This window comes from Varanus komodoensis, unplaced genomic scaffold (genome assembly GCF_004798865.1).
Source record: "Varanus komodoensis strain SLA01 unplaced genomic scaffold, ASM479886v1 scaffold14_1, whole genome shotgun sequence".
Taxonomy (NCBI): domain Eukaryota; kingdom Metazoa; phylum Chordata; class Lepidosauria; order Squamata; family Varanidae; genus Varanus; species Varanus komodoensis.
This window is the reverse complement of record NW_025335438.1, coordinates 2,023,359-2,050,718: the sequence shown is the minus strand read 5'-3', so window position 1 is coordinate 2,050,718 and position 27,360 is coordinate 2,023,359. Positions and strand designations below refer to the sequence as shown.

At 40.0% G+C, this 27,360-nt stretch overlaps 1 protein-coding gene across 2 annotated transcripts in view; it reads right to left on the bottom strand.

Moving 5' to 3' along the window:
- Window positions 1-1,280: 1,280 nt before the first annotated feature.
- VIRMA (vir like m6A methyltransferase associated) overlaps window positions 1,281-27,360 on the bottom strand; it is a 27,653-nt gene continuing 1,573 nt past the window's right edge. The window contains exons 2-15 of one of the 2 annotated variants that reach the window (XM_044424004.1): window positions 25,135-25,250; window positions 22,970-23,056; window positions 21,505-21,553; window positions 19,397-19,565; window positions 18,837-18,959; window positions 17,290-17,610; window positions 11,475-12,624; window positions 9,772-10,263; window positions 8,929-9,083; window positions 7,588-7,670; window positions 5,852-5,945; window positions 3,975-4,519; window positions 2,377-2,612; window positions 1,281-1,763 (exon numbers count right to left, since the gene is read on the bottom strand). In XM_044424004.1, coding sequence (XP_044279939.1) covers window positions 1,310-1,763; window positions 2,377-2,612; window positions 3,975-4,519; window positions 5,852-5,945; window positions 7,588-7,670; window positions 8,929-9,083; window positions 9,772-10,263; window positions 11,475-12,624; window positions 17,290-17,610; window positions 18,837-18,959; window positions 19,397-19,565; window positions 21,505-21,553; window positions 22,970-23,056; window positions 25,135-25,250 — 4,074 coding nt within the window. In that variant the 3' untranslated portion in view covers window positions 1,281-1,309. The remainder of the gene's footprint in view (window positions 1,764-2,376; window positions 2,613-3,974; window positions 4,520-5,851; window positions 5,946-7,587; window positions 7,671-8,928; window positions 9,084-9,771; window positions 10,264-11,474; window positions 12,625-17,289; window positions 17,611-18,836; window positions 18,960-19,396; window positions 19,566-21,504; window positions 21,554-22,969; window positions 23,057-25,134; window positions 25,251-27,360) is intronic. The other variant, XM_044424005.1, reaches the window with a different exon arrangement.

Below are 27,360 nucleotides of genomic sequence, written 5' to 3'. Positions count from 1 at the left end.
CAGAGAAAGCCCTCCTCCGAGTACCTACCCTCCTAATTTCTTTCACGGAGGGTTCCCGGAGAAGGGCCTCTCCCACAGATCTCAAGGGGTGGGCGGGCATATATGGACGTAAGCTCTCCTTCAGGTAACCAGGACCCAAGACATTCAGGGCTTTATATGTTATCACCGACACCTTGAATTGGGCCCGGAGCCAGTGAAGCTGATGGAGGACTGGAGTCATGTGAACATAATGCCCAGTCCCCTTCAGCAGCCTGGCAGCTCTATTTTGAACCAGTTGAAGTATCCGGCAAGGGTAGCCCCACGTAGAGCGCGTTACAGAAGTCAAGGCAGGAAGTCACCAACACGTGTGTCACTGTCGCCAGGCAGTTGTACTCCAGGTAGGGGCGCACCTGATGGATCAGCTGAAGCTAAAGGAAAGTGCTCCTCGCCACCACTGTCACCTGAGCTTCCAGTGAAAGCTCTGGGTCGAGGAGCACTCCCAAGCTGCGGACCTTGTCCCTAAGAGGGAGTGCAACCCCATTCAGGACTAGGTTCAATTCACCCTCCCCGAAGCCCAATCCGCCAACCAACATGACCTCCGTCTTGTCTGGATTGAGCTTCAATTTATTGGCCCTCATCCAGCCCATTGCCTCGGCCAGGCACCGGTTCAGCACAGCCACTGCCTCACCTGGATTGGTGGAAAATGAGAGGTAGAGCTGGGTATCATCAGCGTACCGATGATTCCGCAGCCCACACCTCCTGATGACCTCTCCCAGCGGTTTCATGTAGACGTTAAACAGCAAAGGGGACAAAATGGATCCCTGCGGTACTCCATGGCATAGCTGCCATGGTGCAGAGCCATAGTCCCCCAGCACCACCTCCTGGAATCGGCCATTGAGATAGGAGCGGAACCACTGCAAAGCAGTGCCTCCGACCCCCTATCCCGCTAGCCTATCCAGAAGGATACCATGGTCGATGGTATGGAAAGCCGCTGAGAGGTCCAGAAGAACCAACAGGGACGCACTCCCCCTGTCCTTGTCCCTGCACAGGTCATCGTACAGGGTGACCAAGGCAGATTCAGTACCGTACCCGTGTCTGAAGCCAGAATGAAATGGATCCAGATTATTATAGCATATTTACACTGTTATACAAGTTGTATACTCACTACTTTACAATGTCGCAAAGTGTCATTTCTTCAGTGTTGTCACATGAAAAGATACAATAAAATATTTACAAAATGTGAGGGGTGTACTCACTTCTGTGATATACTGTACCTATATAAACACAAACAAATCCCAGAATAACAACTTTGATGGGTTGGTTCTATTGTTCATGTAGAGCAAAGAAGATCCTGAATCTGCTGCAAGATCCCATGCAAAACACACCTCTCTACACTGCTCTGTTGTTTACACTTGCACAAGAGTGCACTATATCTAAATGTGTGTAATAATGATGACAACATGCACACAGCAAAAACAACAACAACAAAAACCAGAAACAAAGCATTCTTCAGATTACCAGTCTGAAATACCTGGTCGCAGAGGGACTGCAAAATAGAAGCCAAGTATTCAGCACATTGCTGATGAATGATGTTATCCCCCGCAGTTCGCATTAAAGACAAAAGCTCCAGGAAAACTTCGGCATATTTTTCATCGCCTTTAGCAGTTCCATTAATCAGATGCAAAATAGCCAGTTTACAAGCTTTGTGTGAAGCCAGGGCATCAAGTAATGCAAGCAAGCGTGTGGTCTGGCCAGTGTACTGCTTCTCTTTATCTTCTGGATTGCTGAAATTACACCAGTGCTTTTATTAAGAAGATAAAATAGACATACTACATACAAGTCTATGACAGAACAAATGCATCATGAAATGATTCAGATATGCATACAGAAAAGTGGTGACATGAATTTTGCTGCAAGTCAGTTTATAATCGATGCATAATTAGTCACAAGCAAGGAAGAGTTTGATGCTACAGACTTGGGTTAGGGATCAGAAACCAGCTTTACAAAATGCTGAAAATAACGGTCAAGATTCAACCTACTCCATCTGGAAAACTAGGTAGGCTCTCAGCAGCAATCCATGATATTTCCCCTTCCATGCTACATCCCTGTCAATCATGCAGGAAGGCTCCACAGCTGTCTGTTCCTTCTACTGGCTCCAATTTCCACCTTCCAGGACATAAGGGCTAAATGAGCACCATGCACAGAGAGACGCAGAAGGTCTATGGCCAAAACTCGCTGCCGACTCATAAGCAAGATAGGAAGGGAGTCATAGCCTATTTCTCAGTCTCAACATACAGGAATCCTAACCTGCACTCAGGCACAGCAGGCTTGACTGAGGCTAATGGGATAAATTTGGCTAATAAATTAAGCAACTTTGGACAAAGCAGCATGATGTACCTTTGTAGATCTTCGACAAGTAGATCTAGAACAGTCCTCATAATAAGAAGAGCAGTTGGTGAAGCCAGGTCACACAACTGAACACAGATGCGCCGCAGCATATGCTGAATAGGCTGACAGGTAGAACCAGAAAATGATCGAACTATTTCTTGAAGCAATTTGGCTTGAACATGAAGATGCATGCTCCATAGCTTCCTGGTGTTGAGAGCCACTGATATGTCATGTGGTTCAATAACCTACAATCAGAAAAATGAAATAAACCTTTCATTTGTTTGGCAAATAAAAAATAAGTGCTACATTAACAGACGACTTCCTGATGGTCTCCTGACAATGAGGAGCCTTCTACAAGTAAGTGTAAACACATGCACACTCACAGAGCGAGAGCGATTTCCCCCAAGCTGTGAAAATCCCCACTCATAGCCCATAATAGAGGGACAACTCCCTACTAGATTCAATGAACAAAGGATTTTTACTTACTTCTCCATGTCTGACTGTGCAGCTTGCTAATGGTAATAGTTCTCATACACTTATTTGGACATTCAGGTGCCACACATGAATGCCTAAAGCTAACTGTCCTCCCCTTGCTATATTTGTATCGTTAAAGACAAATACAAAAAAGAAAAGTTTTGCAAACATATAATCTGCAATTTTGGATGGAAGAAAAAGCAGAAAAAAATGCCAGACTTCATGGAATCAAACAGGTCTGGTTCAACAAAGCTTTAAAATAATGGTTAGGACAGCTTGATTATTTAACTCCACATTTATCAAAAGCAGGATGTTAGACAGAACTGAGGAAAAAACAGAGTGATTGAACAACTGAATATGTTCAGGCAACCCAACTCCAACATAGAAATGTTCTAATAACAACAACAACAACAACAACAACATCCTTCCAGTGAAAACAAGACAGCTCTTCAATCATGCAAGGCAGTAGCCAAGGAAAGTCGGTAAACTTGACCTCTCTTTTTGCATTCACCTCTCCTAGAGAGCAGCTGTAGGGAACAGGGAACCAGTCTATGAGCTGGTACCCATCTGCAGGGAGGCACTGGTTGCAGGATTTCTTGGTTCATTTTCCATACACTTTTGATAAACAGAAATAGTGCAGGAGGCTCTGCAAATGAGCTGATGAATGCCCAGCTCACATGACTGTGGTCTCAGGTCTGCTCAGAATAGTGAGCTCTCTGAATGCAAGAACTGGGGCTCAGCCAAAAGACTGGATGCTCTACCAAACATTTATATAAACATGCAATCAAGTTTTTCCCTTGAAATTAGGGAAAATATTGGTCCTATGCAACAAATTCAATCAACACTCAACTCTTCCAAAAGGTTCTACACAAAATTCTGCCATGAAGCTACTTAGCAGGATGGACAGTTTAAATTAAGTGAATAGATATATATTATGCTGTTAACATAACTGGAAAGCAGTGGTAAGTTTCTAGCCACGAACAGTGGGTATTTATATATATAAAATGTATATACGTGCCAAATTAACATGTTCATTGGTCAGCATTCAGTTGTAAGTTCTTGCCTACCCACCACTCCTCATTTATTTTCTTTTATTTTACATTATTTTGAAAGAAAATTCATATTTTGTATACCTGAGTGGTCTGCATGGGCAGTGGAAGAGGCAGTAATTCAGAAAGAAGTATAAGACCAGAGAAAAATCCTTCTGGAATTCTCAGAACAGAAGTGAGAACTTCTTTCAGCATAAGTGACCAAGTATTATTGGCCAGAGTTTCTTCTGAAATTGTTAGCTTTTCATTAACACCCTGGGTAAAAGTCAATAAGATATCAACAATGTCATTCTGGATTTTTTGTTCATCACTGTCCAAACGTCCTGAGAGGGGAATAGAACACAAGAGCATGTGTAAAGAAATAAGTGCTGAAGGGACTCGCATATCTTTGAATTCAAAGGATCCTCCCCGCAATAGCTCAATTAACATGGTTTTCAAGAGAGTGAGGGTGCATCGAGCCATGGAGATTGTAGTGACTCGATGAAGGGTGGTTCCCATGTTGACATGGAGCCTCCAGGGCTGAATGAGAATACTGTTTAGCTTCTGCAGAACTCGAATAAAAGTGTCCATTCCTTCAGAAGAGAACAGCTGAATGACTGCAAGGTTCCACTTAAGGTCCTTCTGTTGACCTTTAGGACAAGAAAAAAGAGAAAGAAAAACTTCCTTCACATTTCATCTTGCTCCATCATTAAGTAACATAAATTTGCTGCAATGAAATCTGTTAATGGTTATTTTCTGTCAATGGGCAACACTACACGTGTCAAGGTTAAAAACATACATGCGTTAGGAGTTTCCTTAATTAAGAATGTGAAGTAACCCCCATATGTACATATATTATCTCCAATACAATGGTCGTAATGAGCAATAATATTATTTTGTATCACTGCCTAAGTGTTCTTAAATCTGAGATATTCCAATGCAGAAGTCTCTAACACTGTGCCCACAGCATCTTCCAACACTGGCCACAAACCTCTCCAGTGCCTGCACTTTTTAAAAATGTCTTTTAAGAAGCTGCCAGGTTCTCTTTCCTGTTCCTGAACCTGCTGCTAATCAGCAGGGGGATTAATTAGGGAACTAATTAACAGGGAATAAGAGAACAGAAGAGGTCCCACAAACCTCCCCCCTTTGTGTTTGTTCTCTCTGCCCCTCCACTCACAGCTTCTACTATTTCTCCTTCTCTCTTTACCCATTTGCTTTCCTATCTCTTCCTCCCAGCTTCAAGCCTTCACTGTTCCCTAGTCTTTTCCTCATTGCTTCTCCCACGCCAAGCCTTTAGGCTTGCTCTTTCTCTCACTATTTTCCCCTTCCTCCCAGTCACTAGTCTTGCCTGCCTCCCGTCACCCCACCCCAACTATCTCAGTACTTCTTCATCTTCCCAGATACTAGGCTTACTTCTCCCTTCCTCTCTCTGCATGAGAGAGAGAGAGAGAGAGAGAGAGAGAGAGAGAGAGAGAGAGAGAGGAGAGAGAGAGCGCGCGCGTGCGAGCGCACACATTCCTAGGCAGAGGGCACTGACAGAGGAAGGAGTGCTAGGAGAGGAACAGGGCAACTGAGCCTAGGGTTGTGGTAAGGATTTTTTTTTCTTTCCTTTGGGGCTGGACAAAGGTGGATGTGGATGAATAGGACAATCAGAGCAATCATATGTAGGTCTACAAAGAAATAATTGCCACTGAATTCTATTTAAATATATGTAGGACTGCAATCTTACATGGGTGTTTTGTTGTTCTTATGGCCAAGCTTTAGATTCAGACTCTTCCTCTACTTATACCTAGTTTTTGGGTGAATTGTTTTTTGACTAGCCAGGCCTCCACAGAATTCATTATGCCACTAACCACATCCTCCACAGTGGCCATTTTGCTTACAGAAGTTCTTCAAATGCCTAAATGTGTCCACAGATTCAACAACACTGGGAAATCCTGATGTAATTAATGAAAATCAAAAGGGGAAAACAAGTATTATACCTTCAACAGGTGGTGGTGGACATGCAATATGGCATAGAACACGAAGTGCAGTAGGAAGACCGACTCCTTCCTGTGTCATCAAGCTATCAATATTCTTTAAAATAAATAATACAATTCAGATTATTAAATAAATATTCAACAAACTGTAACAGACAATCAAGCTTTACTTCTCTACACCAATGGGTAGGCTTGTGCACTCCATCCTTCTAACCCTTTAGAATGCCTATAATCTATTAGTGTGTGATTCATCAAAATCCAACAACAGATTTTAGAACAGTGTATATCAAACACATTAGTTAATGCTTAACTAGTCTTCATTACATGATCTCAAGTATTCACTCTTACTTAGAAATGTAAAAACCTCCTTGCTAGAGCAAACCAATGTTAATCAGCCCAATATCCTTACAAGAAACCCCCAAACAATTCCTAATTTAATTAATGTTTCAGTAAACAGGATCTGAGAATGGGACAGGGCACAAACTAGATTAGGGCTGCACCTGAGAGATTTGGGTCTTTTTGAAAATGTTTACCACTGCTTTAGCCTCAGTCAGAATTAAAGATTTCAAAGCAAATAGCAGCTATTTGGGGTTGAGAGATCAAATTGTAATTGAACCTAATTATCACTCTTCCCTTCCCATGGCCATTTGCTTTAAAAAAATGCAGTTGAGAATTGCATTAGTAACATGACATCTAGTTTGGCTCTTGCATCAGGCCTGAGCCCTTAAAAGTCAGACATGGGTCTCTAGACCTTAAAGGTGCTTATTCACTTGGCATTGAAATCTAGTTGCTTGCTTACAAAGTAGAGCTTTAGTTAGCATTCCCCTTGACCCTGACAGTCTGTTTTCATGGAACTAAGGATTTTCCTTTTCTGATATGCAGATGGCACGAAGGACACTCACACCACATGAATATTCCTTATCAGCCACTACTTCTACAAGCAAAAGTCAGTAAGGAGCCTATGCTTTGATGTCGGAAACTTTGATCAGCCAGATAGAATGCTCTATACTAGCTCAATGGACTTCATTATTTCTAAGCACCTGTGTAACCAGCAGTATCAAGATCATATCTTTTATCATGTAATATGTTGCACACATAATGTTAAATACCATAAGCCTATAATCTCTACAAGCTAACCATTTTCTTTGTACTCTGGTTCAGTCTGTTTTTGAGGGAGATTCTGCTGACCATCGGAACCCAGCTGACTGGAAACCTACCTTGCAAGGTACCCCTCTGTATGGTGTAAGTGGCTTGCTGCTAAATGTGTTGAAAGTCCAGCTAGCAATTGCAATAATAAATCATCTCCTTCTGGAGTTGGAGTATCACTTTCTGGGAATCCCAAAAAACCTACTGCCCACAGCTGTGGCAACACAGCTCTTAGAAGGACTCTATTTGCAGTAAGATTGACCAGCTAACATACTGTTTTAAATAAGAGCACTCAGCTTGGCAAGGTTTAGTATTGTGTGGCATACTAAATGTAAAACAGACAATACAAAATCGTTCAATAAAAATTTTACTTGTAACAAAATTGAACAAATGAGTATCTAACAGTCTCTATGACAATCCTCTTTCCTGAAACTGTATAAAACAGTTTTATCCTATATGCTTTTATCCTATAGGAGTTTCTCCTATATGCTTAAGAAAATGAAATGTTGTATTGCAAAAAAATAAAACTGAAAAATAAAACCCACTGGGCAGATTGTTTAAGAAAAGTATCAACTGTTTGTTATTTTACTAACCTGTTTAATGTATTCAATGAGATTTGGGATACAATTAATTTCAAACCGAAGGGTTTTCAAAGGCTCCAACCATTTGCCAAGTTCTAAAACAAACAAAGCACTTTGATTAATCTTATTTTATGAAAAATTATATATTTAAAACTGTGACAAGCCTTTCTTTAGGTACCATTCAGTTTAGACTGTATAACAAGTTTAAGTTGCTTTAACTCAAACAATACAGACCCAATGTATACATATGAGCCAAATTTAAACTTTCTGAAATTAATATCATAACAGTTCAGGCAATCTCTTTCTCAATGTAAGAATCAGAGCTCCATTAACACTGCTTTAAAAAACCCTACTTCTTTCAATTTATCATAAGCATCCCTGTCTTAGAGGGGCATCTTAATGTGGTGGGAAAGTTTCAGGGTGTCAGAGAGTCAAGTGTAGTCAAGTGACATGTTAACACTTGTATTGCTTCAGAAAATGCCTAGAAGAGGTTACATTGTTCCACACAAGAAGAACAGGCAGCAGTTAAGAACCACAGGAAGCATCTGCTCTGGACAGAGTATAGTATCAGCAGTTTCAGACTCTGCACAGAAATTGAACTGAAGATGCCAAACACTTTGGACATCGGAAAGCACTGAAAAGACTAAAATCATTCAAATAAAAACTAAATAAACTGAACTTTTAATACTAGGTGGATCCAGGTTTCATCATACTTGGAGAAAACCCATTGAAATCAATAGGACACAGTCATAACCAACCTGTCCTACTGATTTCAACAAGTCTGTTCTAAACATGACTAAGACTGAATTGTTCTTACCATGTAAGAGATTTGATACACAATTTTTTTTAATTTTTTGATTATTTAACAGCAGGTCATATCATAAACTGTTTTTAATAGCCCCTTTATTTCTAAACCTATTATGTGGCATAGGGAGCAGGAAAGACTGCTGTTCAGGAAACATGAGCCCTAACATCTCTTGAGAATGATGTACAGTTCTTTAGATCCTGGCCAGCATGTTATGTGTTAAAGTACATGAAAAAATGCACTAATAGGAATGAGGAAAATTTAAAGAAACACAGGAGTCAAGTATCTTTCTTCCTTAGAGGATTTCAAAGAATTAATGTTTTCTGCAATTATTCCAGTAGGTTAGTACATTACACCAACTAGGATTTTTTTCATGTTTCAAACCCTCTTTGATAACAGGGTAAAGCCACATAGCTTTTCAATGATTCAGCCTAATATCTGTCTATAGAAAAGGAATCTCATTTTACACATCATCAGAAGCCAGATAGTCAGAACATCCTTTTTATAAGCAGCAGAAAGCATTATCCCAACTGTTTCAACTACTGTACCTTGCAATTTGGTATTATTTTCATCAGCTTTGCAAAGCTTCAAAAGGGGTGCTGAGTAATGCTCAAGCATTTGGACATCACTGGAGGACTGAACCACCAACAGAACAAGGATGCAGGCATAATTATAAGCAACTGACTTCTTTGACTTGGAGTCACTGAAACAGAGATTTTTCTTAAAATTGCAACATAATCCTACTTAAAGAACAGATTGAGTTATGCAACTATTTTTAAAAAGAGAAATTTCCTATTACAATAAGTGGGAGGGATATTGTCAAGCTATCCAATGTTAATTTACATAGTTTTTACGCCTTTAGATACACCATTTTTAATTAGTCCATTTAAATTTTCAGAACTTGGAAAAAAACAAACAACAACTTGCAAAAGGAATAAAGAGCAGCACTGCTTTGAACTCAATGCATAGCTCTTATCATTCCTGCAACAGGCAAACTTTCACCTCCATAGCACAAGCTACAGCTGTGTTTACATTCCATAAACTGCTTGGCTGGCTTAGTTTTTTTTTTAATCTGCAACAGGGTGAAGTTACCTGTGGATCTCTAAAGCTGCTGGACTCCAAATTCCATTAGCCCCAATTAGCATGACCAGTAGTCAGACATGATGAACTTTGCAGTCCAATATATGAAGGACCAAAAGTTTGCCAGACCTGATTCACAGCATATAAATCTGGAGTAAGTGTGCAAGAGCATACAAATATATGCATCTAAAATATACTTATCTGCTTATCAATACGTATTTTATGTAAACTGCCTAACAAAAAACAGGAAGCAAGTAATATTTTACACAGCATGAATCCTAAATATTAAGTAGCAGAAATGAGAGAGTTACCCTAATGCTTCTTTGGAATAGAACTCCATTAAGGTAATAAGACTTTGGAGATTCTTCTCAAGGCTGAAGACATGAGCAACAGCAGCTCTTCCTACAGGGTTGAAAGTGATCAAGTAAAGGTTATGAAGTGTTCCCAGGAGATCTGAATGGTCAGTTTCATCAGTGGCTGTGCAACGCTGGAAGTGGCAGAAAAGTTCTGAAATACACTGCAGCGTCTGAGTTGAATGCAGAAGCCATAGGGGAAAAGCTTCGTCACTCGCACCATCTGTTTGGAGACCATCCTCTTGATCAGGATCAGAAAACTGACAAAAGGCTCGAACCAACAAGTTGGTGGCTTCATACTCAGAGAGGAAAAAAAGGAGACCTTTCTGTGACTGTGCCAAGAACCTTAGTATATCCCTGGCAGCCTGAAGCACACCAGGGTGCACATTAGTAATAGGATTTGAAAGCAGCAATGTGAGCGATTCCAAGAAATGCTGATTATGAAGATACCTAGAGAAATACAAAGAGAATTTTGCATGATTTTATTCAATAACATGGTTTAGCAACAGGATTCTTCCATCCCTCAATTTATGATTACTAAGTTACATGCAACCATCTACAAAAATGGCAACTCTTACATTCATGTTACACATGACCATTGTGATTCTGGACAGAGGACCAAACAGCACCAATACAAGAAAGCATTGCAACTAAACACACACACACACACACACACAATCATTTAATTTTGGAACAAGATTTGTTTTACTTGTGATAGTTTCTGTGTTAGTCTTTAGTAAAAGTAGTATTAAAAATGTTTAACTTTTATATAAAGACTACTGTATCTCCCTTCAACTCAAGCAACTAAAATATCAAAGAGTATTCACAGTTAAAAGATTCTTAAACTGACCATAAAAGCTTTCTAGCCCAGTCATTAAAAAGTTAAAACTGATCAATATTTTCATTACTATATCAACAAGCACTAGCAAAGAACTGACAACAAGACTGTTAAACTTCCAAAGCATATTGGTGGGGAAGGGGTTTTAAGGTGATGGGATCAGGCAATTCAGAGGCCAGTAGAACAGAGTGCAAACAGAATGAGGGTGGAGTTGCTCTGAAAAAAACTGTGTTCAAACACTGGGTTAAAAAAAGGACCACTTGGTCATGCTCCAAGTGAGCTATAGTTCCTTCCCCCTCCTTTCGTTATTCCAACAGCCTTGCAAGCAGGCTGGGTTCATCTGCAGCAGCGTGGCTTGCTCACAGCCATTCAATAAGCTTCAGCTACGACTGGGAATCTGAAGCTGTAGCTTCACAGTCTGAATCCAGCTGTCTTATTCTCCACCCTACTGACTTTAAGGAAGGGCAATGAAATGAGAATGTAGAACAACCTTCCCCAACTTGGTGGTCTTCAGAGGCATCTGGACCACAACTCCCAGAATTCCCACTTAGCAGGGCCAGTGACTGGGAAATATGCGTGTTGCAGTCCAAATGCGTCTAGAAAGTACAAGGTAGAGGGAGGCTGATATAGAAAGAAGTTATGAGGCAGCATGGCAAAAGGCATGAAAATTGAAGTAAGAGAAACAGACCAATCTCTTCTGAAACATTTCCAGCATTAAAACACCATCATCTCCCTTCTTAAACAAAGCACACTGTTCCATTAAAGGCTCAAGGCAGGTTGGGGAAGGCATCAAAATATATTTAATACAAGTATAGCCACTTACCTGAAGAGGACTGGGAAAGGGTCATCTCTTTCTGGAGGTCCTGTAATACGTGCTGTTGTTGGGAAAGATTTCACAGGCGGCTGAACCATGGTATGAGGTGCGGTCTCCATCAAATGCAAAATTTCATCCAAAAGGCTAATAAGTTTTTCCACTTCTCCTTCACTTATATTGGAGGACTCTAACAGGTTGTCCATATCCATTGGAGCCTCCACGTCATTTTCATATTCCTGGCTGCCTCTCTCAAGCCCAGTATCTGGATCCTGCTCAGGCTCAGAATGATTAGGAAGGGATGGAGAATTTTCTGCTAATTGATCAGCAAACTTTTTGACCTCTGACAAAATCTCATAGAAGTGGCATTTCTGTAAAATTGCGGAACCTGCTGTGACTACTCTTACTGTTTGGTCCAACAAGATAAGCTCCAGTAATCGCTGATAACCACTTTTTTCATGTGCCTCTAAGCCACTCCTCAGAAAGATCTCCATTCCTTCTGTCATGCTAATGACACTATCCAAAGCTTTGAACGCATTAAGTTTAAGAGAAGAAGAGACATGATCTGCAAAAAGGAGTTCAAATAAAGAATCCACTACTCCTGCTTGCAGGAGTCCTGCTATTCCTCGAGTTCCACATTCTGCCAGTGAGGAGACAAGTTTGGTCCCAGCTTTAAGCTGACGGACATTCAAAGCAATGGGCTGTTTCAATGCTACCTGCAGGTTTAATGATTGCATTGTCCAGTCAACCAATTGGCTTATATAATCCTGATTTGTGTCCTTTAACTGCAGGTAGCTCAGTCCTTTCACGATCAAACCTGGAATTTCTTCCAAAGCAGTAACCCACTTTGCACCTCTTTCTTCTGGATATAATTCAAGGAGTTCAGTTAATTTAACAGAGGCCTCAACAGCTCCCAAATTTTCCTTCTCTGGATCTTGATCTCTCATCTTAGCAACTTCCATCTCAAAAGTGGTCTTGTAGGGACACCCAAAGTACAGAAGCGGCCCAAGCTCCCTATCAAAAGGATCATAGGTCACCGGTGGCACTCTGGCTAGATCTTCAGCAGTGTACTCTATGTCAAAACTTGGATATTTAAATGTCTCCCGTTCCAAGTCAGCAATCCCATCTTCATCACTTGAAATCTGCTCGTAACCATCATCTCCTGAAATGAAGTTTGAAAATGACTTTGATGAATACATGAAACTATATTCTATATCTTTTAAAATTGCTTTTTTCTTCATTTTCACAGATAAAGAAAAAGAAAGAAATGACAAGTTACCAAGGGACCTTGTACAAAAATTGTACATAATACTAGATGTGGGAAATATCACAAAAAATGATAATAGTTATTACATCTACCAAATTTGTAACCACAATTTTGACATAATAATACTTAGTCAAAAATAGTTAAATTAATTAATGCCTAGTTAAGACTAATAATTATTGCATTACAATTGCTTTGACGTAGATATCAAGTAAATAATAATTCACTTTATAACACATCCACAAACCCAGCAACAATTAATAATATATTTCCACCAGATATAATATTTTCTCAGATAAAACAATATCATAATGAAAAAGAAATTAAATTCAAGGAGCTATTATACTAATTTGATAATTATATACATAATACTTAATAAATGCAACTATGTTCAAACCAAGTGCAACTATGTATTAACCAATTAGACAGACAGACAGACAGACAGACAGACAGACAGACAGACAGACAATAAGTATCCTCACTCATATGAGAGTTCACATCAAGGATTTGTTATATGGGGTTCTAGTGATCTTCCTTCAGACAGCAGTCCAGATTTCTAAAAGGCTGCACACTTCAGGGGCCAAGTTTCACACTGAGACTTACTTCCATGTAAACATGTTCAAAGGGAAAAGACTTTGTTTGGCTGACAATACTATTTCATGCTTAATAAAAACCCAAGCAAGTAATGAAGAACAAACAAACCCATATAGACGCAAGCACACATTAATATGCAGAGACTGACCCAAAGAAGGGGAAAATGTTACCAAAAATTATTTTGCCTTAGTGGCCTACAACCAGCTGCAGAACCCCACAAACCCCCTGCTACTGGTTTCTTGGTTTGCTCTCTTTCTGTCTTCTAGAAGCTGGATTGCTGCCATGTGAATCAGTCTGTAAGGTTTAGCATTGTCTGATGTCCTATTTCATTATGTGAACTTGCACCTATCCCAAATAGATGCACAAATTGTACTATGGCAGGCAAGACAAGATGGCTGATCTGCTGGAGAGAGACCTGGGGAAATGATCCACAAGAGGTTCAAAGCTCAGTAGACACATTTTCTCTTTTCTGTACATGGAATGGACCCAACTTTGTTAGAACTTGCAATCAGCACGTCTGAGGAGCACCCATGCGCTGATGACCAAGTCACAGATCCCAGGACCGACTTTGCTAATGAGCCAAGTATCAACAGGGAATGGAGAAAAACCTTGCAGTTTTGCAGGAACTGTCCCAAGACAGACCACCAGCAAATTAGAAGTGCATTCCCTTTCCAGAGCAGCCCAGTACTTCAGTTGCAGGGGGCTTCAGACATCAATGAGCCTCAGGGCAACAGAAGCCTTGGCTGGAGTTGAGCCTCTCTCTAGCTGAACTTCAACAGAGAGACTTTTTCCTCCCTGTGTAAGCCAACAGAGCAAATCATCCACAGATTTACACAGGGTGGGAAAAAAATTCCTCATTCCTGAAAATCAGCTGGAAGACAGGTCCACACAACCTTTCCTACCAAGCAGCTCTGGGGCAATAGGGACCTTAGTAGGGGTGGACTTGCCCTTCTCTCCAGCTGATTTTCAACAAGGCTGTTTCCTTCACTATACACAATAATTATTTTTAAAGTATTTGTGTGTGCCTTTTAAAAAGCATTTGTGAGTCATTGGTTTGCAATCTGCTTTGACCGAATTGATGCCCCGGTTTCACTTGTATCTATAATTAAGCTGATGTCATGCAGCATGGTAAGCTGCATATGTCAAGCACCTTCCTACGCAACTGTGTGCAATTGCTTTTAAAAGATTTGTAAGAATAACACACAAGGAATAGTGAATGGCTCCACAGGAATAGTTTACTTCATGGTAACACATTTCCTGTGGAGGAATTTAAAGCACCTTTACATGGGGCCAGTCATTGATTCATCTCTTCATGACAGATATGATCGTTAAAAGTTAGTAGATGCCTACGGGATATGTTTCTTGGTGAGTTTGGCTGATACTTAAGAAACTGCATTCATGTAGTCAAATAAGATACAGACAAGTTATCTATGTTGTAAACTGCCCGGAGAACTTCAGCTACTGGCAGTACTGAAATGAAATAATATATACTAGTATCTCAGAAGTAGAGAAGATTACTTTTCAAACAGTTTTTTTTTTTTCCCTTGGGGCCTGTGTACCCTTCATTTGGATGATCCTGAGCAAGTTTTGGTACAGAGGAGCTGAGATCCTTGCATATAAGAAAGCTCAGTGATAAAGCATTAGGATTACCTTTCCTTTCTCATTATGCATTTTATGGAAGTAATACTCCATAGCTCCAAGAGTCAAATTAGCAAAACCAAAGTCATAGGTGGAATAACTTTAGAGGTATCTGCAGAAACTCTGTGTAACTTAAATGTATTTACTGTATTTACCCAAAATTCAATTTACTCCCCAGGTATATGTGTATACGCAACTTTACCCGCTTTTATTCGGGACTGAAAGTCCTACTGGTTTATTACTATGTTAAACATCATTTGAAACCATTTCTGCTGCTAAGGGGATCACTTCATTTTCTTTCCTAAGTTCTTTTGGGTTTGTTGGTGGCATTCCCCCACCCCAAACACTGTTGTGTTGGTTGATGGGATCTGTAGTCCAGAACATGTACTATCCTTCTCTCTAATTTGCTTTACACTACTTCAAAATGGCAAGCAATGGCATTCTTTTTTCCCCCTTTTTAAAAAATCTGCTTCTGGTTGCTTATGGGTGGATTTTTGTTGTACTCAGAACTTGTGGCCATCCTTGTTCCTAAGCAATCTGGTCCTTCTGGCTTAAGAACAGGCAATTATTCCATTCCTCTTAATTGTATGTTTTATTTTTTAATACTGTGTGTACTGTTTCTCGCTGTCTCTTCTGAGGTGGTCTGCAGAAAGGGCTGCTTATGTAAAAAGGACTATGTTTCGGCGCCAGGTAAAGACCTTTTTATTTAAACATCATTTCAATTGTTAAAACATATGATCTGGCCTGGGCAACTTCTTCTTCCTTCTCTTTCTCCTCCTATATTTTTATTTTATACTGATAATTTTAATTTTGTATTTGTAAATCAATGTATTTTTTGTATTGTTATATTTAATGGTAATTTATTATGTACTATTGTATTTCAATGTATTTTATCATGTTGTAAGCCGCCCCGAGGTTTCGGCAAGGGGCGGCATAGAAATGTTATAATAATAATAATAATAATAATAATAATAATAATAATAATAATGCTCAGAACCCACTGGCCACATGCTGGAAGCCCTGGAGATATTATTTTGTGTGTAGCCCTGGAGATATTATTTCCCATTTTTCAATGGGTTGCTCCTGAGTTCCAAGGATTACTTCTGTGTGGCTCTGAAAATGTCCTCAACATTATCTTATGTATCTGTATCTATCTTCCTTGCTGTTCTGCATTCATGAAGCTTTTTTCAAGAGGTGGATTTTGGATGCTGTGCTTCGGTGAAGTGCAGTGAAGCAGAATAATGTGAGCTGAAAGGGTGGGTGTGTGTGTGTGTGTGTGTGTGTGTGTAATTCTACTGCTTAGAAACATCACTCAGCCCTTTGCCTCTCATGACCCCTTGGCTCTGCCCTCTGCCGCATCAGCTGCCATGACCTACAATCTTGGCAGCCCTCCCAAGGGATGGAGCCAATGACCTTTATTGCAGTGACTGAGAGCAGTGAAACCAATGTATTTACTTATTAGGCCAATCAATATGCACACTTGGTAGCCAAGCTACTGTTTACCACTTGTTTTTGCTGGAGCTCTGTTGGTGTAGAAAGCAACTTTTAACAAAATAGGTTTTTTAAATGTGAAGAAAAATGAAATGGTGCAATCCTAAGGACAATGCATATGTCATTCCATAAACTCATCACAAACACTAAGGAACCCCTACAGAATCACATTATACATATCACTCATACCAAAACAATGAATACAAGAACAGATGTTTGCATACAATCAGCATGCTGAAACTTAAGCACAGGAAAAATTAAAATATAATTTCAAGAGAAGTAACATCTTGAATAAGAGGATAATCCTAGCTTAAAACTCATATTCATAACAAATTACAGCAATAATATTATTATTGATAGAAAAATGCAAGCCTATACAGCATTCCTTCTCTCATACAAAAATGAACTTGGTCTTTTGACTCTTCCTCAAAGTTAATTGTTAAAACATCCATGATATTTTTAAACTTTATATCTTTTCTCAACTGTTTATTCAAACACTCGAGTTCCCAAAAATTACTTCTGAAATTATAATCTCAGCTGTAAACTCATTGCCTGTTTACTATCAAATGAAAACTTACTTGTGCCAATTGACCATCAGACCAAACAATAAAAAAGTTTCACAAATCTAAATGTCAAGTGAGAAAAAGTGCTTTCAATGAGAACGCCATGCAGTTTTAACTTTGTAACCCACTCAGGGAGCCTTATGGATAATGGGTAAGGAAAAATCACATACGTACATACATAAATTCACATGAGTATTAAGTGTTAAATAATCAAGTGGTGAGAGTGTGAAATGTTTGGGCATGGGAAACAGTGCCCAATCACATCAGTGATGCCTACCTTCACCTTCCTCCTCTTCATCGCCATCTTCCTCCTCCTCCTCCTCTTCCTCCTCCTCTTCCTCCTCCTCTTCCTCCTCCTCCTCCTCTTCCTCCTCCTCCTCTGGAATACTCTCTACTGTTTGACCATCATCATCTTCCTCTTCTTCCTCTTCCTCAACATCCACTCCCTCCTCATCCTCCTCCACTTCTTCTGGCTGGTCTTCTTCCACTTCTGCTTCATCAGAATATGGGCCCTCTTGATGAACGGATGTCCGATCAGGAGAAATGGGCTCAAAGTAATCCTCTCTGTGATCAACATCTTCATCTTTTTCTCCAACCACTGAAATTAACATCATGAAGAATGCATTAAACATTTATTGTAGAAAATATTAGTTTAAGAAATATAGAGAAAGCCTCCTAGAAAAAAAGTCAATTAAGCAGTGCTGCTTTATGATTTAAAGTTCTAGTAAAAGAATTTGTATTATGTTTTATGTTATTTTATGTAAGCCGTTCCGAGGCTATGCGATGGGACAGCATACAAATACGCTAAATAAATAAATAAATAAATAAATAATAGTGTGAACTTTACATATGTTCCAAATCCCCCTCCAGATAATAACTACATGCCCCTTTGGAACAGAAAGGGGGTATTTTTAAAATAAACAGAATCCATCCTCAGCCCCTGTGGTAGAACAAACTAACCACTTTAACAGAGTGCTATTTTCCTTCTGTAGTTGTAAGGCACTGCAAGAGCCAGTGTGGCACGATGTTGGTCTAGGGACCTGGGAGATCCAGGTTCTAGTCCCCACTCAGCCACAAAACTCACTGAATGGCTTTGGGCCAGTTACAGAGTCTCAGCCTAACCTACTTCAAAGGGTTGCTGTTATGAGCACAAGATGGAGTGAAAGAAAACTATATAAGCCTTGGACACTTTGCAAGAGGAAAAAGAGTGGGATTTAAACATGATGTAATAACAACAAAGCAGACTAAGATTTCGTCACAGTGGACTACTGCAGCTATTTGCCTATTCTTCCATACACAGCCTTACCTCCACTTTTCTATTTTTTTTTAAGAGGCTAAATAAAACTATCAGTGCCATGAAGATTAGAGTTCCAATCTACCCACCGAATGCCAAAGGGATAGGATGAGGAAAGTACCCAAGAAAACTTTCAGAAATACATAGTTAAGCAAGACTTTGTAAATTTTGTGCATGTGCCTACAAATGTGAACAAGTAAACTAAACTGGATGCAAACTTTGTTGGGCATACGCTTGTGGGAAAACCTTATTTCCATAGTGCATAATGTATGAAGCAGTCCATAGTTCTCACCTTCCAGCCTGACACTGTCATTTCATACATAAGTGTTCAAGGTGATGTCATTTTACAACTGCATAGGGTTCAAGGTGATGTCATTTTACAACTCATTGTAAATATCAAACCACTACAGCTATAGGAAAAAGTAATACATTCAAAAATAATTCTGGTATTAGTTATCCTACTAGCAGTATGACCACAAGGTTTTCCACACAAATTACACATATGCAATAAAAATGGAATCTTTATGTACCTGGAACAGGCATTGGCTCATCTTCATCATCATCAGGAGGAGGGGGACCTGGTGGAGTCCTTGGTCCTCTGGGCTGTGGTCGTGGAGGACTGCCATTGAACTGATCCTCTTTCTCTCCATCTGCTGATAAAAAATGTTTTTACACAAAGAAATGAGTTGGTTGTTTTCAGAATGACACTACTAGAAAGGAAGTAAGGGCCCAAATGGTCTGCATAAAATTCCACTTGGTTTAAAAAATAGCATTTTGGAGCAGGGGGGTGCTGGAGCAATTGCTGATAAATAACAGCCTCCAGGACATACATTATAATTTCTGCTCTTAAATAAGAAAGCTTTTAAAATTCAGGCACTGTTGAATGGAAAATGCTCTGGGGAGGGGAGACTCTGATGGACACTCTGTATACATGATTGCATAGACCACAGACAAAAGCTCCAGATGAAAGTAGTAGTAAAAATAAATATGTAATGCTAGATGATTTGACTTACATGGGTCAAAAGTCATTTTGTAAGCTGAAGACATTTTTAAAGAAACATCCAATTATATTAGTTTTTAAAATCCTCACCAAGTTTTGGAGTTCTTTTCAATGTTGTTTGTTGCTGAGGAGGGGGCGGTGGTGGAGGAGGAGGAGGAGGAGAGTCCCTGTCATGGCTTACTACTCTATCAACAGAGCCATATATTGCCAGCGTCAGGCAGTTGTACCAGCCTCTTAAAACTAGCCCATCTGTGTTGACCTGGATGTGAAAGAAAAGACAAAACTTTAAGTAGAATCCAAAGGAAACCCAGCCCAAAGCTGTTTAAGGCTCTATAGGTAACAGCCAGCCCTTTTGAGTTGTGCCTGGAAACAGAGTAGCAACAGAGCATCTGTGGCATTTTAGATTTTATGTGACTTACCAGCAACAAAAATGAAAAAGGCACTTTCCAAATGCTTGAGTCACAAGCCTATGTACGAGTAGCAGTTCTGACAGCCTCAGCTTTTATTTTAAAAGGTTCTACCAAGAGAGCTATCTGTCTGAAATATGTGCACTCAGTGTCCAAAAATTTCTTTGAAAACTAAGTACCCCATAAAAGTGTTTTATGGACAAAGAAAGGATAGAATTTGAAAGAAGGCTGGTTATTTTATCAATAAAAGATAAGGTTTGCTCTTGCTTACTCATTCTCTTGTACTGCTTAAGTTTCATCAAATAAAAGGCACTTGATGTAGAGAGGAAACATGTAGAAAGGAAGAAAATGCATCTTGGCAGTAGGCTCTTCCCATCTGCCCACGCATACCCATTTAAATATCAGAAAAGATTCTAAGTGCATATACTGCCTACCAGCACAATGCTGCTCTTCTCCCTAACTCACTCCAGGTGCATTTGTTATATGCAAAAATGTCTTGAAAGAGCTTCAGATGGTGTTCGGTAAGCTGGTGCTTATCTTGATTCTTCCTCCACCATTTTTCAGATATTTTCCTGCACCATTTGAGTTACATTTCCATTTCCCATAGCAGTTCAGAGCAAAAAATAACACACAGTAAAATAAAAAGATAGGTACAGAAGCTTCACAATTCAATAAGCCAGAGGAACCACAAAACCACAATTAAAATCAGCTATTCAACATGCTGGAATGTCTGGGAAATTTTTATAAAGAATTCTTTGTCTAGACAAGCTAGAGTGGGCATCTAGCAAGTTGTTCTGAGAAAGGCATTCCGGATGTGCACCACGATGGTTGAAAATGTCCTTAGTTCTTCATCTCAGTTGGTGGTAGGGAACAGACAAAGGCTGCCAACACAGATCACAAGGTTCAGGCAGGCTCATGCAGAACAAGGTGATCCTAGAGTTGAAGAAAACCCTTTTGGAATCCTTCATTCCGGAATCATGGACTTCTGTTCAGTCTGGTCCTGCAATCATGTTGAGCCAAGGGGAAGTCTGTAAACAGCTGCAGACCCCCCGGCTGCACAACTGGCAAGCTTCGCCATCAGCAGTGGTGGCAGGATGTGAAAAAGGGGAGTTGTGAGCAGGTGCACCAGCCACCACTTCTGGTGACTAACCTTCTTCCCAGCTTGCTACTGTCACTAGCAGCACATGCAGAAATGGGGCACTGCAAGTGCATGTACCAGCCACCGTTCCCAGCAACCTACCTTCTTCCCTGACCACTGCTGCCGGCATTAGCAGCACGTGCAAAAACAGGAGTGCAGCAAATGGGCACACTGGCTGCCATTCCTACTGACCAGCCATCTTCTCCCTGGAAGAACTGCACTGCCTGAGCAGTGCATGCAGAGTCCAGGAGGCCAAAACCAGCAAATCTGATGGATTTTCCATAGAAAATGCATTCCTCACACATCCCTAGGGGGTCCTTCAGGTAGCGAACTCCAAGCTACTTAGGGCTTTATAGCTAACACCCAGAATTTCTGAATTGTGAATAGAAACAGAATGACAATCAGAATAGCCATTTAAACATTAGTGAGAGATCCTTTCTGTGGATGGGCCAATTAGTTAGCTAACAGCTATGCTGCATATGGACTTTTAAAAGAAAATATCAAAAGTAACCCCATGTACAAAACATGGTAAGAGTTCAATGAAAAGGTTGTCAGGTAATGGGTAACAGTAGCCAGACTCTCTATCCAGGAGAGATCACTAACAGATATGGAATTAAAATTAAAAAGAGTAAAAATTTACAAATGATAATTACCTTTGCATTGGGCCTAAAAATAATGGAAGAGTTCTCATCATATTCCAGGCTGTTAAAGAGAACAGAAACACATGTTGAATGTTGAAAGAACTGGAATTTACACTTGCATCTTGTGTTAGCCACTGTCACAGTAGAACTTCCTTTCAAGCTTATTTGAAACTTACTACTCTTGGGATCAGGAGAGTGACTTTTTACATCAGGTGTCAGAATAGAGGGACCCTAAGTCAGTATTGTAGTTTTTATTATAAGCAAGGAACTGGCAGCTTGATCCCACAGATTAGCTTCCACTGAAGCAGCACAACTGCTACTTCCCTGCAAAAGAAGGACCCTATTTCTGACAAATGGGGCAGTATCAGATGATTTCCCCACATCCTACCCACAACCTCACTTTTATGTGTTGGCTGCCTCTACAATCCCCACAGCCTTGAAAATGATTGTGCCATGCAAGGGCCATAGAGAGGATCTAGCCCTGTCCAGCCAAGTAGCTTAAGTGCCTTCCATCCCTCTTACCTCTGTGGAGAGGCCAGAATTAGACCTAACTAAGGCAGTGTGGTTACATAGCAGGCTTACATACAAAGATAAGACATCATTTTCAGCTCAAGTCAGGGTTACGTGACATTTCATTAACAAGACTGCAATGTTGACAAGAAGCATAGAAAAATCAACCCCAAATTTGTACCATTTCCTTCCCATTAAAGGTACTTGAACATCTCCAATGTTCAAATCTTTGGCAAACTCTCCTCTGTACTTAAATGGTTAGGGTTGCATGGAAGTACAAAGCTGGTGCCACTGGGGGAAGTATGATAATCTCACTTTCAATTCCTCCCCTATCCATAGTTTGTTCCTTCGTTGGCCTAAGCTCTTCTTAAGTATTACATTAGCTCCAACAATTATCACAGTTAACATTAACAAGGATTCTATTTTAACTAGGGTTACTGGAAGCAACTTGCTTTGAAAAAAAAAAGAGGAGACTTGAGAAAGAAGTGTATAACATTGCAGCCTGCTTCCAGTTTCTCATCTGTAGATCCCCAACATTACATCTACATCAGCCATAAAATATTATACACTTTGCCAGAAAATACTAAGTGCAAGAGTTCCCAGATCTTTTGCAACATGGACATCCCTTCTCTGAAAGCAGTAGTTTGGAGGTAGTCATGCCCTTGCATGGCTCATTTGCAAATCAATTCAGTCTGTTGCACATTCTGTGACCAACATTAGGAGCTCTTTAGCATCTTAACAGGGTTACAGAATGGTGCAGCTAGGCAGACTGTCCCTCAGAAAACGAAGAGACAGTCAGAAAAATCTTCTGGTTATAGCAAATTCACTGCCATGTGCTATACTCTCAAACAAATCAGAACCTGATCCAGTGGAAGAACTCACAAGTCTATTTTCTGAAAATTATACATTTACAGCTTTGAAGATATGACAACCAAGGCACTTAAGAATAAATTGTATACATGCTTACCTTCCCAGCCTGTCAAATACAGGGGCACTTGGCTTGCTGACATTGTTGAAAAACAAGTCTAACTGAAATGTGTGAGGGGATGTTTCACTGGAAATAGAGCCAAAGTTAAAAAAAGGAATTACTTTAGACAAGTCTGATAAGCAAGATAAACAAGCCTTGGATTGTTAATTGTAATACAGTTAATTATCTGCAAGAAGCTAAAAACTCTCAATTAAAAAAATACACTCAACTTTTACATTATAAAGGTTCCATTCCATTATAGCCTGGTATGCAACAATAACCCAGTTTGTGGTTTATGAATGCACACAGCCCAACTGCTCACGCTGCTAGCAGAAACAGTGGAAGGATTCAGGGATATTTGGCCCTTGGGTTTTCAGAGAAAACTCTGGCTTCTCTCTCCTGCAAAAAGTGAGAGAAACAACCATAAAACAAACTATGGTTTCTTTCTCTGGGATGCTGAAGGAAGGACAAGCCATATATTCAGATTTGAATGTGATGTTAAACAATCAGGAGACAAAGAATTCTTGAGTTATTAACTGTGAAGTAGGCAGCATAAAGCAGCACTCTATTGCATTCACAACAATGGAGATTGGCCTGAATACAAACTAAGCCCACAAACTAGACCTACAAGCCTTTGTGTAAAAATATAGTATTTAACTTTGTTAGGTTCTTTCATACTACATTAATAAAAGTTCAAATTGTATAAATGCACACAAACACAAGGTCCAAAAAACAATTGTTTATTTATTGGTATATTTATTTGTATATCAGTTCAAATTTCCAGAACTGGTTCAAATTTCCAGTTTTAAACCAAATCCAATGACACCACACATTTAAAAAAACTGTCAACACACCCTTTCGCAACAAAGATCTTCTTATGACTTTGCTTTGCATTTAACAGTTTACTTTTTGACCCGTCACAGCAAAGACATGTAACATAAAAACATGGGGGTGGGGGGAGCAAGTCAGAAGGGGTCTCCAGGGCCATCTAGTCTTACCCCTGGCTCCGGCTGGCTCCATGTATGTAATCCCCAACATGCGGTTGTCCAATCTTTCCTTGAACACCCTCACTGATGAGGCCTCAACCACCTCCCTTGGAAGCCCATTCCATATTCTAGGGGTCCTAACTGTCAGGAAGTACTTCCTGACATCCAGTTTGAAGCCTGGTTCCTTGAGCTTTGCCCAATTGGAACACGTCCTGCCCTCCACTGCAGGGAAGAACAGATCACAGCCTTCTTCCACATGGCATCCCCTCACATACCTATAAGTCACTAAAAGATCCCCTCGGAGTCTCTGCTTTTCCAGGCTGAAAAGACCCAATTCCCTCAATCTCTCCTCATATGTCATCCCTCCCAACCCAGCTACCATTCTTGTGACCCTGTGCTGAACTGATTCTAACCTAGCTACATCTTATAATGTGGAGCCCAGAACCGGATGTAGTACTCCAGCTGTGGGTGCACCAGAGTCGTGTGCAGCAGTATCAACATCTCCCTAGATCTGGAAGCCATGTTTATGGCTATACATCTAAGGTAGCATTTGCCTTCTTAACTGCTGCATCACTGCTGGCTCATGTTCAGCCTGCTGTCAACAAGTACCCCGAGGTCCCTTTCACAAGTGCTGCTCTCCAGCCACTTGTCCCCCAGCCTGTACCTGTGACACCTATTCCTGTGTCCCAAGTGCAACACCTTGCACTTATCCACATTGAATGCCATCCTATTGCCCCACCCACTTCCACAGCCTGTCCATATCCTCCTGTATCTGGATCACCTGCTCCTCAGTTGTGCCCACTGCCCCCACTTTGGTATTATCCACAAATTTAGTCAGCAGACTGGCTATCCCCTCCTCCATGTCATTGATAAAAAGGTATCTGAAGTCTATCTTTGACGGACAGCAAAAGAAGCCATCCTGTGGCAAGCAGTCCAGGTTTCCATGACATAACAACTCATAGTGACTAGTTACCCATCGTAAGTTGCTGTGTTGTACAAATTCAAACATTGCATGGCCTTGGGCATGTTACATTCAATCATACCCAGCACCCCCTGCCCTTTACAATGAGAACAAAAGCCTACCCCACATGGAGTGTGAAGAAAAAGGCCCCACAAACAAAAATAGCTGCACCAACATGTACTAACATAAGTAAGAAGCTTTAAGCATCTTGCACTTACCCATAAGCTCTATTTTCAGGTAAGTTAGAGTGAGCTCTTACTCCTGGAGGGATGACACGCACTTCATTGATGTAAACTACGCATGGGAAGCGAACGACGTCTACATTAGTACTTTGCTAAAAATAAATTAAAAAAGCAAACAAAACTCATGACATTTGAAATAAGCCTCTTCATTTGCCTTCATAAGCACCCTGAAATCTCCCAAAGGGAAAGATCATGGCACAGAGCCCAGAAATTGCCTAAAAAGCAAGCAATAGTGCCACAGCTGTATCAATCCATTTTTCATAACATGTGCAACCCACACCATTTATGGGCAAGGCCATAATAACAACATTCTGCCAATAAGCACAGTTTTTGAGGAACACAGTGCAATTCTTATCCTTTTACAGATTACCTACCCCCTGTGATAAATATGTTAATACTGCATATCATATATTGTGATGTACTTTCTCTCCCCCCTTTCTCTCTCTCTCTCTCTCTCTCTCTATTCTTCAATTTTATTTTTGTAGTATTTCATGAATTTCTGCTTATCATTTTATCATACATCACCTTGAAGGGCAACAGAAACATTCCCCAAATAAATGTGCAATCTATTAAGCTCACCAATGACTTACTAACTTTCTTCTCTTCCTGCCTACTTGAAACTTACTGTTATATTTTATTTGTGTTACAGCCATGAACAGCATTTGGTAGAAAAGCAGGACACACATTTAACACTAGATCCACAACTGAATGACAGGGAGTGCCATTAAACATCATGCATACCACAATCATGGCAGTTAAGTGTATTCAGCTTGGTAGGTCAAGTGGTTATGCAAGCCTATACTCTAACTCAGTCTAGAATTACAAGTAAGTTCTGATGCACACCTGATGGCACAACTATGTGGGCTTGCCCATTTAACTCAAGTGGGAGGGATATCCATTCCAAGACACAGAGTTGCCCCTTTCATGGCATTTTTTGTAGCTGGACTTGCCCCAAAAATGTCCACAAAAATTTACTAAATCAAGCTTTTATGAACAAAATTAGAGTTTAATTACATAACAGAAAAAATATTACTTAGGCAGGATTATAACTGAAACCTCAAACTTTTCTGCATATCTTCACAGCTCTTCTACCTCAAACTTTTTCTATGCCAAATAACTTTTTAAAACCTTGCTATTCTCCTAAAAAGTGTCCAAAATAATCTCTATGCTTATTTGGCTGATTAAAAAATAGTTCAAGTAAGAGTCCTTCATACCGAGGAACACAAGAGAAGCATACTAAAATCTTAAAAAAAGATTCTGAAGGTATGATTTATGAATGTTATTTTGTGTTATGAATGTTAATAAAAATGAATGTTATTTTTGCTATTTTCTAAGCCTATCCTAGATAATTTGTCACAGTCCTGATGAACTTGCATGATAGAATCATGCACACTCAATAAAATAAATGCATGGTATAGTAAGTTAGACTTTTCTTTCCAAAGAAGAGGATTAATACTCTTAGATAAATGTATTGCTTTCAGAATGCTCTATTTGATTTGAAGATCTCATTTAAATCTGAGAACACAGCCCACCTAATTCAAACATCTCTATAAGCACATAAGTACATGGGACCACCTACAGAACTCTTCACACATTCCACCTTTGGGAACATATATGTCTTAAAAGGATAAATGTCAAAAGCTGTAGTACAGAATAATCACAGCCTTCAGCCTATCACACTTGTATGATTTAATGCTTACCGGAGTATAACAGAATATATTTACAAATGCATAGTTTTTATTAATTCTATTTCTTTGGTGGTTGGCTGCACTGCACAAGCAATGATATATCAATACTGCTAGAGTTCACTCCATCCCACAAATATTACAAGAGGTACTGCAGATTTGCAGTTACAAATGTTTCACACAGGATTTCTCCTACTGAGCCAAATATCTGACCCTTCAGTACTTACGTACAGTGGTACCTTGGCTCACAAACTTAATCCATTTCAGGACTCTGGTTGTGACCAAAAATGGTCGTGAGCCAAGTTAAAATTCCCCATAAGGTTCAGTGTAAATAAGGTAAATCCATTCTGTAAGTTTTTTTTTTTAATCGGAAAAATGTAAAGCAAAGTGACAAAGAACAACAAAAATCGCGGCCATCCCCCTCTCCCAGAGCACAAGTGCAACCATCTCCCCGCCCCCTCAGAGATCGCACCCGTCATCCCAGCCTGCCCCTGTCATCCTGGTGCACTGGGGGGGG